This window comes from Anarrhichthys ocellatus, unplaced genomic scaffold (genome assembly GCF_004355925.1).
Source record: "Anarrhichthys ocellatus isolate YVR2014 unplaced genomic scaffold, GSC_Weel_1.0 scaffold2, whole genome shotgun sequence".
In the NCBI taxonomy this organism is placed as follows: domain Eukaryota; kingdom Metazoa; phylum Chordata; class Actinopteri; order Perciformes; family Anarhichadidae; genus Anarrhichthys; species Anarrhichthys ocellatus.
In genome coordinates this window covers 5,305,906-5,318,422 of record NW_022280032.1, presented here as the reverse complement: position 1 = coordinate 5,318,422, position 12,517 = coordinate 5,305,906, and the positions used below count along the sequence as shown (strand labels likewise).

Sequence of the window (12,517 nt, the reverse complement as noted above, 5' to 3'; positions counted from 1 at the left end):
AGAGAGAGAGAGAGAGAGAGAGAGAGAGAGAGAGAGAGAGAGAGAGATGTTAGGGGTTTGTTTGTGGGCACTTGCTTTCCCCACATTCAGAGCGCGGGGTGCCAAGGGAATAACTTGGTGACGTGGGTTGTGGCCTGGGCAGGAAACACGGGGAGGAACTTGTGACTTTATATTAAGTGCCGGGGCGGTTAACAGGAAAAGATAACCTGTTACTGTTGATACAGCAAGGAAGTGTGAATTCTTGGCACATTCTACGTTGCCTTCTACGTCTCTGATTGACTGGCTCACTGGAATTTCCTCGGGCTCACTTGTGGTCGTGTTTGGGTGGCTGCGATGGAGTGTTGGAGTGTTACAGGAATGCTTTCAGGGACATTCCTGCTGTGACAGCAAAGAAAAAGGTGTTTCTTATGCAAGGAGAGGCACTGTTGCATCATACTGTATCAATGCCCTGCTGAATAACTGACCCTATTGAAATGTGGTGCTTACAATACACAGTTTAGTTTAAGCAGACATGATCTACAAGGAGCTGCTCAGCAATGACTCGGTGCCGATGAGCCACTTGAAGAGAATGGAATGATAAGGCATTATCTGTCAATGCATGTGCAGGACAGAAAGATATGATGAATGCTATTTAACTTTCCATATAGAATCCAGCAAAAAAAAAAAAGTAATTAATAAGGACATCTGTCAGACTCTGACAAACAATAAAACATTTTGCAGGAACTGTTTGTAATTATTACATCAGTGTGATGGGATTGCACCTCCCACTGCCTGAAGAAATACGATAATAGTCGTGTTGAACATGAGTAATAACAGGTTGTTGACACCACTGCACGTGCTCACTGAATAGATAAAACAAAGTATGCTTTGTTAATATGCTGTACCTGCAGCATGCAAGGCTCCCTGCAGACATGCAATTCTCCAACTCAACCACACACACACACACACACTTTTCTCAAACACACACATTTTTATTGTAAAAAAAAACACAGTAATTGTTATAATTACACAAAAAATACTACATTCAAAAGCAATATCATTATATAATTTTTACAATTAGAAAAAAAAATATTTGTATTGAACGCTTATTATCCAAAAATTGTCAACACTGTGGTATATTGCATGCTGGCTGGAACACACACTTCGCCCTTTTCTGTCTCCATCCGATCAATCAGTCAACCAAACAGACACCCAGTCAGCCGTTCAGTCAGTTAGTCAGCCAGAGAGCCACCTCAAGCAGTCAGTCAGACACCCAGACACCCAGTCAGTCAGTCAGTCTTCTGTTTGGGCAGGGTGGAGGCTCCTAGACGGGCTCTTTGTCTGAGCAGAGAAGCCCCAGACACAACAGTGACCGGCCCCGGACCCTCACAATGGCCCTTCACACAAAAGCCCACACACAGGGACAATGGGCCGGGCTCAGAGTGGGGGTGGACGGCTGAGCTGAGGTTACCCACCTGCACACTTCAGGACCAGCGCTGCTGCAGGTGTCTTCCTGTGTCGGTGGTACAGGGAGGAAGCAAGGTGCCGTGCAGTGAAAGCATTATTTGGGGTTTTACAGCAGAAGATGTGCTATGACAGAAACCGAGACATGTGAAGTGGAGTTACTTCAGGTCAAAGAGCGTCTCGGAGTAGGGCTCTGCTGTTGGCATGTTCACAATGACCAGAAATTCATATGTAAAATAAAACAAAAGATTTTAACAATTTTACAAGTTCCATTAGAGCAAACATGCTTTTGTTTCAGCAGGTAAGTGACTACAAGTTTGGGTTTCTATTTAAAAAGGTTTTTTTCAGTTTTATAATATGAGCCTAAATCACTAAATATTACAACAAAATCAATAATTATATTAACATATTTGAAATAGAAGATGGATTTTTTTATCATTAATTCCCAATTTTAGATTTAAATAAGAGGTACAAATATACACTTCCCATGTTCACTACTAACCATAGCACATTCTACAAACACTTTTTCATCAAAAAATAAAAATAATGTGATAATCGTATTAATAGTAGAAACAATTCAAAAATTAAGATATATAATAATAAAATATATCATAATTTAAAACACACTGCAAAAGATTTAAAAGGGAAACAGTGTATCTTGCTCTTCTCTCACTCACACACTCACTCACTCACACACACTCACACACACACACACACACACACAGTTAAAGATGCTACTGAGGCCAGTGAACAAGTAAAAAAATAATTCAAGTTGCAGTGTTTCACCTTACGGTTGAGGTTCGTATTCTGAGCTCAAAGCGCTTACATTTATTTTCCACAGAAGCCATTCACATAAGTCACGAAATATGACTGGCTGCAACAAGTGGTCTGCTTTCCACACTCTTTTTCATTGGATGACCAAGGTGTCAATCATCAGCCCGCTCAAATAACTGGCAGATTCATATTGGGAGCGTCACTACATTGTACCAGGATTCCTCCAAGCACAGCAATGTACTCACAGCTGCTTCCAAACGTGTGTTTTGGACTTTAATATTGTTACATTTTGATGATATATTTTTTCTGCAGTTACGTATTTTCTGCATTGGGTTTTTCCCCACAGGGTTAGCTTGGCCAATACAAAGTTTTAATAGATTAAACCAAACAAGTTGCGAGCAGCTTTAAAAAGCAACCAAAAGTCAGATAGATTGAATTTTCTCTTTTAATTGATTGCAACACATTTCATAACCACACATTACAAAATGCACATCAAATATTTTATCAGGCTCAGTTTGCAACCTTATTGATAAGAAAAAAAAAAAAACTACCAAAAATATGCTTTTACAAAATAAGACAATTATAATAAAGTAAATGCCACTTTGGATAACCGTAATCAAAAACCCATTTTTTTTTTTTATTCTACATAAAAAAAAAAGCTTGACATAAATAAGTTAGTATAATTTCTCAGTGTTTTTACAAAATTATGTACATAGGTACATTGCAAAGTTGAACACAAATACACAGGCATGGTGACTGCATTTCTGAGAAAAGCTGCTCTCTCTCCATCCAGGTGTACACTGGTCTCTTTGAACATAAGCCACACTTTAGGCAAATAAAGGGAAGCTTTTAGATGCTCACGTTTGCATCCTCAGCAGGCTAACAACATTGGTGAAACAAGTACAAACAAATGAAAATTTAAGTCTAGGTTTTCACAAAAAATGTGAAGTCAATTAAGGGGCACAGGCGGCTCCGGCAACCATACTGAAGCAACCACGTATTTGGTATTGTAGGACATTCAACCCTTTTCAGAAAACCTCTCTGGAGAGCATTAAGGCTGATGAAACAAAAAGATTATAGTCAAGGAGAGGATGACTTTTACAACACAACCTGTGCAGTTTGTACGGTCTTTGTCCTTCAATATCTGAGTACCTCGCAACTCCAAATCAAAAAACACACCCCCACATTGTGGCTGAGGTGTGCAGGAGAACTTGAGAAAAAAAAAAAAAAAAGTTGATCATATTCCAGGAACCAACCGATGCTAAAAGCACCTCAAAAATAAATATTGGATGATGTAAAAGGAAACCCCGAGCAGAAATATTACGTCTTTTTTTTTCCTGTGTGGATTTCCTGTGGGAAATGGATCTTATAGGAGAACCTGCAATTGGTGACACTGAAGTGACCAGAGGAAGGAAAAATAAACAGATGAGCCACATTTGTACCGTTCTTCACTGCTGAGTTAGGAAGGCGACGGAGTGAAGATACACTGGTAAGAAACTGTAAGAAGCCATGATTTTTGTTTTAAATGTAGCATTGTGGGACTGTGTCAGAGTCACACTGCTTTTCAGGAAATAAAATTAAAAAAAAAGCCAACAGAACAGCATTTTGGAAACATGTATCAAACTACACTGCAATTCTTCAAGTCAAATCAAAATTCACACCTTTTTACATAAAGGATTGGTGTTCAAATCATAATGTTTTCTTATGTGCTACATATGGAAAGAAATATAATAGAATATGCATATTTATTTACACAGGTAGTAAAAAAAATAAAAAAAAAAAAGAGCAAAAAAGGAAATCAAACCTAATTGCACACTGCTACATTGACTGCTTTTAGAGGCAGTAACTTTTTAATTGAGTGCCACAACTTTAGTGTTTCTATTCAGTGCTTCAACAGCGTCCTCCCCCGTCTTCAGGAGAGCTGATATGTTTCTGATGTTGTGTACTTCCTCCTCCAAAGTCGACCAACACTGAGGTTTTCCCACTTGAAAGGGGAAACGCATCTCTGGCTCTGTGGGGGAAAATTAGATGGAAAAAAAACAACAAAATAAGAGCGGGCATGGTTGAGACACTGACTGTCATGCATTACTTGCAGAAAACGTTTGCCAATGAGTGAGAATAGACAGAACTCTTTGTGCAAAGTTTTCAGTTAAACATAAAAAAACGAACTTCCTCTTGTACTTTGACAAACAGGGAGGATTATCATCAACGCAACAAGACAGTATCCAAAAATACAGTGCGAAAAAAACAAAACCGCATTGCAACTTCCACAGAGTTACTAAAGTGATGCAGGAATTCATGACACTTTGCAAAAACATATAGGTTTAAAAATAGCAGATGGTGTGATTATACAGCAGCACTTGCACCAACTTGAATATTACACTTCTAATTTATATTAATATTTTTTAGAAGGTGGCTATCATAAGGCCAAAGACTTGATATTTTTCAGAGAACCATAAACTCGTGTTTCTTCTTCATCAAAAACGCCATGTTTTGTAGACATATGTGAGTGGACTAAAGGAAAATGTTAGCCATCCCCCCAAAACACTTTCTACCAATTAAAAAAAACTAAAATATATTCTAAAAAAAGGGGGCACGTTTAGGTGTTTTATCCTGCACTTGCAGCCTTTAACAGTTCACATCCTGCCACGGACAATGACAGATTTCATGCCTGTTCTCCCTCCGCTTTGGCCAACAAGCGCACTAGATTTCAGAAAGCTGCCTGGCTCTTCTGCACACACTCTGCGCCGGCAGCAGAGACAGATGTGTGTGTTGTAACATTAGTGTGCAAAGTGTGTGTGTGCACCCCACACACACACACACACACACACACACACACACACACACACAGACCTGCCCCTTCCCGTCCCTGCTCTGAGGGCAGTGGCTGCTGACGTGTTACTACTACGCTGTTGTTCAGCACACTTGTTGTTTACAGTTTAGTCGGAAACTCAGCCAGCGAGCGGCTGTAGTAAAAAAAAAAAAAAAAAAAAAAAAAAAAAAAAAAAAAAAAAGTGCAATAGCGAAGCCACTCATGACTTCTTGGATCGATCCTATTGAATCGAGACACTTTTGAGTGCAAACATACCACTGTTACTACAACACTCAATGACCTGGACAGACATGTTAATTCAATCCAAACGAATTATCATTATGTACACTACACTGCACATTGGGTTGCATTAAGGACACCGTCTGATAGCATTGGGATATTAAAATAAAGATGTTTTTTTAAAGTGTGTTTTGTTTAAATTGCATCTATAGTTGGGGGGGGGGGTGTGACTCGAATATACAGCTAACTGTAGTTACACACAGAAGCACATTAAAAAAAAAACATTAAAAAAAGTTTTATCAAAGCCCCCTTACCGTGCTCGTCCTCACGTCTGCCTCCTGGGACTGGTCTTTCTGGGTGTGCGTTCTGTAGAGTGGCTCAGGCTCGGACAAGTCACCTCATCTGAGCTGCTGTGTGATCTCTTATTTTGGGTTGAGGGGTCTGCAAAAAAAGCAAAGACAGCAGTGATTATTAAAAACAAATACTGAGAATAAAACTATCAAACTATGTCAGATTGCTCGTGCTGAATGTTAGCACATCCTTTTAGGATGTACATGTTGCACACTATTAAAGGATAGTATTTCCAGTGCGTAATGAGCGTTACACAACTGATCTGTGATTGCCATACGCACCGGTCACTGCTACCAGTAACTCACCGTGACACGCTGGTCTTTTCCTCAGTCCGGTGCACTGTTCCGTGCATTCCATCTGTCCGTCGGAGCGGTCGGTGTCCTCGCTCGAAGCCACCACAACACAGCTATGATTCCCGTTTAGATCCACATTGTTATTCCCGGCGGAGCAGACGCCCTTCTCCCTCCGCGGCTGCTTGTTGTAGAAACCCGGGACGTCTCTGCAATCCACTAATTCCCACTCGAGCCTGGCGTTGGCCAGCGGCGTGTGATTGGCGAAGTCGAAGCCCCACTTGGCGGAGGCAGCCTCTTCCATCTCCCGCAAATGTCCCTTTAAATCCCTCTTTAACTCTTCGTGATCCACGAAGCCGAAGAGGCTCCTGCAAGCCGACGGTTTCGGGTGATCCGACACCCGGGAGTCCGTCCGCTCCAACGTCGGGCTCCCGTTTGATAGTCGAACATCTGACATTTTCCCCCCAAAAAAGAAAAACAGGATTTTTGCAAACAGCCGGGAGCGTCCAGTTTTCACGAGATAAAAAAAAAGCACACACACCGATCAAAAACAACGGGTATCTCCTCGACGCTGAGCTGGATCCAAAACAAGCGTAAAAAGGATTTATGCCATGCGTAATTCGGGCTGGAAACGGTAACGGTCGCAGTGTTTTTGAAGCCGAAAGTAGTCTCCGCGGATCATCTAGTCAAAGTGCCCAGGAACCGAAGCCGCTCTGTTAATTTCGTCCCGTAGTGAGAGCAATTGCGGACAAACCTCAGTACCCAATATGGCGATTGAGAGATGTAGCGTTACTTGGGATTGCGAGTGGAGCCTGACTAGGGAGGGGAGGGGGGAGGGGGGGGGGGGGGGGGTGATTGACACACAGATCTATTTAAATGCAAAGAAGACCGCTCATTGGTCAATGTGCTTAAACCCGCCCACTTCTCTTAAGGTGGACCAGCTAGTTGCGGCAGGCTTGCAACATCCAGCACGTCTGCATATTACACCAAATCAGAGTTTTTCTTCTAAATTAAGACTGATTTGGAAACAAAAAGTATTATAAATTAAAATTGAAACAGTCAGCATGTCCTCAAAACAGCTTCAGCACATCAGTACTTTGAGTAGTGTTCAACCTAATCTTTTTGAAAATAATGCATTTTAAATTTTGTCCAAGAAAATGTGTTCTCATTAGTTTACTTTTGTGTTTATTTCAACAGTAAACTGAAAGAAACATTATCTTTGCCAACATGTGAATATTCACTGGTAGGCATGTTTAATGAAATTTTAAAAAACTGCATCCTTATGGCAAAACTAGGCTAAACTTCAGGATAGAGTTTTAGACATTACATGTCTTTGTTTTAAATTAAAAAAGACCTAACTACATACATCTACTTAAACACATGTACAAATCATAAAATACACATTTGTATAGAGATTTTAAAAAATAAGTCAAACGGCTGCCAAAACAATAAGCATTAACATTTAGAAAAATAAGTTATGGAGGCTAATAAAAATCAGTGAAATGGAAATGCTTATAAATATTCCACCCTTAAAGAAATTACATTTCTGAATAGACATGGCGTAAATCTCCAGTATGTCGGCCCTCTGTTGCAGTAGGTATACCCCAAAACTATCACGCAATGGCCGGAAATTACATCTGTAAATTGGGTAACTGTGTGACCATATGGCAAGGTGTTTCCACCAATTCTCTGGAGCTAGAAGTGTAAGTCAAGGTTCAGCACACAGCAGACCCCGTCCTCATGTCCACCAGCCCCCAGGACAGAAAGAGATGAGCAGATATACAAGACATAGAAAGCTACGCACATCTTCACTTTTAGAAGTCTGCAAATGCAAAAATAAAATCACAAAAGAAAAAAAAACTAAGAATGACAGGCAAAGGCCCTGCATGCTGAAAGTTATTAAGTTATTTACACCACAGTGAGAAGAAGTCGGTACCGTGGTGGAAAACCAATGTCAACATTGCAAAAAAATATTCTGCTAATGATAATATCAAATTTATGGAATCTGACAAATCTACAAGCAAGATTTGTTAATTTCAGAAATTATCCAAAACCTGGTTTGTTTCTTTCTGGTACAATTTACACCTTTCACCACTAAAGACAGGAAAACCTGCCACACCAAGACAGATGTTGGCCTCATGTTCACATTAAATAAAACAAAAAAAAAACAAAACAGGATTTCCTTAAGATAGAACTAAAACCTATTTGCGAGACATGATGCAATTTAATTTTACTGTGAGCAATTATTTACCGATGGGGTCACAGCAGGATATGTGGTGCAGCTGTGGGCGCCTACAGCATCACCTTCATGACTGGGACAATGCTGCCCTCTAGTGTCCGCTGTCCAAGCTCTCTGTAGCAGCACAAAGTCAGCAGGCGACAACATCTGTATATCAAACGCCTTTTAATACCATAGCTTTGGATTCAGTACACATGCATATTTATATTTACAACCACAGGCAATCGCTACGCCACCAACCCAGTATGTTCCAAAACATCAGTCCATCCACGTCTCCTCACCGACAGCTGCCGGTCGCCTACCTTTCCAGCCAGTCTGTCATTGGTCGAACTGGTCCCCTTGCGAGAGCAGAGGGCCTCAGACAGTGAGCCACTTGATGATGTAGAAGTTCCTTTTGCCCACTCTGAGCAAGGTGAGTCCGTTCAACAGGATATGGAGTTTGGGGATCAGCAGTTGCTCTGGTCTGTCCGTCCGCCGGTGGTTGATCCACACGGCTCCCTCTGAAACCATCTGATACCTGCACACAAACATGTCAACGGTCTGTTAGTACAGCATCTCCTCTACATAACCGACTTCTCTGTAGATTTTTCAAACCGTACTTGACTTTGTGACACCGGGTGCAGAGGATGCTGTGATAAGTCTACGGTGCAGCATATTGCTGTCTCCCCCCTTTGTTGGAGATGTGGAACGATTTTAAACACAGTTTGAATCCAGCTTTTGTATTGTCATTTAGGATCCTTAGCCCAACAGGCTTCATACTTGGGATTGTCAAGCCAGCTCTCAGGCACCCATTGTGGCGATTCGGTCCACACGGCTACGCAGAACGTTGGGACGACATTCTACAGTCAAACATCTTGCAGAGCTGTTTTGCAGGCTGTGACGTAATCGAAAGACCCGTTTCTAAATCTTGTGTTTACCAGAGGTGTGCTCATTCGTTTCTTGGACATGAGCCTCTTGGAACTTTGCGAGGGACATTTTTTTAATTATTTTCTGATATTTTAGAGAAGAAACGGTTAATAGCAAAACAAATGACGGATGAATAAATAATCTTTAGTTGCAGCTCTACATGAATATACGCTGACAAGTAACATGAAACAGACAAGGATTTGTTCGTAAGAGTCTGTTCACCTGGACATTTAACGTTCATATTTAAGCACACTGTGGTGATGTAGTTTCATTTCTTATCAACTACTGTCTGGTAAAGAAGAATCCAGTCAGAGGCACAAATCAGCAACTATAGCACAGAGTTTCAACAAAGTTTGACTGCGGCGCATTTTCTACCGCAGATGTTACTCTTTTGGGCCGAAGCTTTAACCTCGAGCACCTACCCTCTGGGGCCCTCTGGGATGGCGTTGACCCTGCGACAGGCGTCGATCACAGTGGTGCCCGGCTCCATCAGCAGCTCATGGAACGGTGCCTCCCTGAAGAGCTCCTGAAGCTCATCGTCACTCATTTCCTCCAAGGCCTGCACGCTGCTGTGGTACAGTGCGTTGGTACATCTGCAGCAAAAACACACAGTATGACTTTCCTTGTCTGAATAGGTAGATTAACACTTCTGCACGGAGGTCGGAGGTCAGGGCCAGCTACAGGACAAGGACCCTAGTGGAGTTCCTTTCTCAGTTAACCTAAATAAAACATAGCATTTAGAAAACTTTAACCGTATTGAATAAAGTATCATTAAATACCTCATACAGTGCAAACGCATGCAGCGTGTTCTGACCTCTTTGCGCTCTCGAGGCCCTCCTTTCCGTGCACCAGTTTCGTCACCTCTGCTGCCAGCCGTTTGTGTGCGAGGCGTTTACCTGGGTCCTCCCTCTGCTGCTCCATCAGCCTCTCCACCTCCGCCAGAGGCAGGAAGGTGAACAGATTCAGGTACCTACAGAAAAAAAACAAAAAAAAAAACACGCAATACACCTCAGCCTCCTGTTACAGTGCACAGAACACCTACACTTACAGTATGTACTGTAAGACGCTTTCAGGTCTTGCACTGGTCATATCTTTCATCAACAGGCCTCATCTTCACCCACCTTTCCACACTGACGTCAGGCTGCCTGAGAAAGAACTGGTAGAGCTCAAAGGGAGACGTCTTGTCTCGGTTGAGCCATACTGCGTTGCCCGCCGTCTTCCCCAGCTTGTCCCCGGCAGAGCTGGTCACCAGCGGCACGGTCAGGCCGTACACCTGTTCACCGCCCACCCTGCAGAGGAATTAGGATTTATTAACAAAGTGTTGCATGCCTGGTGTAGGTATTTAAAAAAAAAAAACTGAGTGATATTGGTCTACATTGGTGAATAATTCAATGTTCAGTGGAATCAAATAGGGATGATATGATTATATTGTGTTATTGATTTACAAAACAATGCTTGATTTCAAGCAAATTCTAACTAAAACTTACATCTATGAAGAGTTTGCCTGATCTGCTTAATAGCGAAATGCAGTCCTAAATGTCATTATGGTTATTAATAGAGGATTTTGGATACATTTCCATTTATGATATATTTGTATATAGACAGTCTCATTAATATAGTGGTAGATACATAAACATTTTCACTTTTGGTTCAAGGGGGAAGAAGTCGTAAGATATATTAATAAAATATATATATATATATATATATATATATATATATATATATAGTGGGAGTCAGGGCTTTCTGAAGACTTAGGTGACATTTTGGAACGATGCCCTTACAAAACAGAGATCCTGCCGCTGATATGACCCGTTGTACTCTTGTTTAAGTAGGATGGACATTTACTTGTGAATGTACTCATGGCCAGACATCAAATTGCCCAGCTGGTCGGTGCCCCCGAGCTGAATCTTGCAGCCGTATATTTGGTTCAGGTGGTGGAAGTCATAAGCTTGGAACACCTGGTAGGTGAACTCTGTCAGGCTCATACCGTCTGCGCTCTTCAGCCGGGACTGCACGCTGTGGCGGCTGAGCATGGTGCCCATCCTGAAGTGCCTTCCGGCCTCCGACAGAAAGTCCACCACGTGCCAGTTCTTGTACCAGCTCAGGTTGTTCAGCACGCTCACCGTGCCCAGCTTTCTGGAAGTGTCCTGAAAGTGCAGCTCGTGGTTGGTGAAGATCCGCTGGATGCTCTCGCGGATGCCGCGGGTGTTCGCCTCCACAGCGTCCGCGGGCATCCGCTCTCGCTCGCTCGTTTTCCCGCTCGGGTCTCCGATCTGCGCCGTGGCCCCTCCGAGCACGGCGAGGACATGGTGCCCGGCGCTACGGAAGTGCAGCAGGCCGATGATCGCGAGCAAGTTGCCCACGTGGAGGCTGTCGGCCGTGGGGTCAAAGCCGCAGTACACGGTCTGAGCACCGGACTGGAGCAACCGAGGGAGCTGGTCCTGAGCTGCGTCTTCTGGGAAAGAGTCCTTCAGGACACCGCGTTTATTTAGAGACAAGAGCAGTCCGTTGTGTGCCGGTGAAGAACAGTGAAGTTTAGACCCGAGTGTGAGGCAGAGACTCGTTCGTCTACGCAGAATACACGCTCCATGCCGCGATACATGACAGCAGGTCCTCGCCATGGACGCAGCCATGTTAGACAAATGCGACAGGAACACGGAGGCGGGGTTGAGAATCACGGACAGTTTGTGAGGAGTATAGCGCCTCTAGTGCACTGGTTCAACCGTCTGGGACCATAGACTTTAGGTTTACTGGATGTCATTTAGCCACTTGGAAGCCCTGGGTAAAAAAAACAACTAAATGAGACACTGTCCCCTATTGGACATCCTCCACCACCACCTTTAATCTGTGTATTGTGTAGGACCAATAATGTCAGGAAGTAAAGTGACATTTTTTTATCAAGCTGACAAAATTACGTTCTTGTGGGAAGAAAAGAAAAGGTAACTTCTTTACATTCTAATAGAATGTAAAGAAGTTACAGTGTATAGAATGATTCTATTGAAGTTATTCCTTTTTTAGATGTTTTAGACGAGTCACTAATCACTTTAAAATAGTGATTATAGCTGATTTAACTTAGACATGAGATTGATCTTCTCATGTCACTCTCTTTATACAATGATATAAATTCATCCCCGTTTTATTGATATCTTATGAAATATTACTCCTCACTTTTCGTGCGTTTTTCCTGCAAAAGTCCAGCAACATGAGTCTGTTTTCGCTTGTTACATGCATACTGTCTTTTCAAAATGAACTTCCATCTTCACAGGAAACAATTAAGGTTTAGGTTAACTGTAAAGACATCATTTAAAGGGATTTATATAGGAATTTGCATGTTGTAGGTTTTACAATAGGTGTTGTGGATATTACAACTAGTGTTAAGGACCCTTCTCAAGGACAGAAGCACCTGGCCCTTTCAGTTTAAGTTGATGTTGTAATTTAGTGGTGCACATTCTTAATAAACAT

At 42.2% G+C, this 12,517-nt stretch overlaps 2 protein-coding genes across 2 annotated transcripts; both read right to left on the bottom strand.

Annotated features, from left to right (window-relative positions):
• Positions 1-2,644: 2,644 nt before the first annotated feature.
• On the bottom strand, positions 2,645-6,725 carry cdkn1bb (cyclin dependent kinase inhibitor 1Bb). Its single transcript, XM_031856538.1, has 3 exons — positions 5,926-6,725; positions 5,584-5,710; positions 2,645-4,228 (listed from the first exon to the last, which is right to left on the bottom strand). The coding sequence occupies exons 1-2, from the start codon at positions 6,365-6,367 to the stop codon at positions 5,595-5,597; spliced, it is 558 nt and encodes a 185-aa protein (XP_031712398.1). The 5' UTR covers positions 6,368-6,725; the 3' UTR covers positions 2,645-4,228; positions 5,584-5,594.
• Positions 6,726-6,773: 48 nt separating this feature from the next.
• On the bottom strand, positions 6,774-11,790 carry yars2 (tyrosyl-tRNA synthetase 2, mitochondrial). Its single transcript, XM_031864310.1, has 5 exons — positions 10,901-11,790; positions 10,177-10,344; positions 9,870-10,025; positions 9,478-9,648; positions 6,774-8,666 (listed from the first exon to the last, which is right to left on the bottom strand). The coding sequence occupies exons 1-5, from the start codon at positions 11,686-11,688 to the stop codon at positions 8,507-8,509; spliced, it is 1,443 nt and encodes a 480-aa protein (XP_031720170.1). The 5' UTR covers positions 11,689-11,790; the 3' UTR covers positions 6,774-8,506.
• Between the last annotated feature and the right edge of the window lie 727 nt (positions 11,791-12,517).

What these genes read in the sequence shown, in the direction of transcription:
- cdkn1bb (XM_031856538.1), bottom strand. Translation starts at nt 6,367, where the DNA reads ATGTCAGATGTTCGACTATCAAACGGGAGCCCGACGTTGGAGCGGACG. An exon ending in GAAAAGACCAGCGTGTCACG is followed by an intron (nt 5,711 to 5,925) that starts GTGAGTTACTGG and finishes CTTTTTTTGCAG; the next exon opens with ACCCCTCAACCCAAAATAAG.
- yars2 (XM_031864310.1), bottom strand. Translation starts at nt 11,688, where the DNA reads ATGGCTGCGTCCATGGCGAGGACCTGCTGTCATGTATCGCGGCATGGA. An exon ending in CCTGACGTCAGTGTGGAAAG is followed by an intron (nt 10,026 to 10,176) that starts GTGGGTGAAGAT and finishes TTTTTTCTGTAG; the next exon opens with GTACCTGAATCTGTTCACCT. An exon ending in GGCCTCGAGAGCGCAAAGAG is followed by an intron (nt 9,649 to 9,869) that starts GTCAGAACACGC and finishes TTTTTGCTGCAG; the next exon opens with ATGTACCAACGCACTGTACC.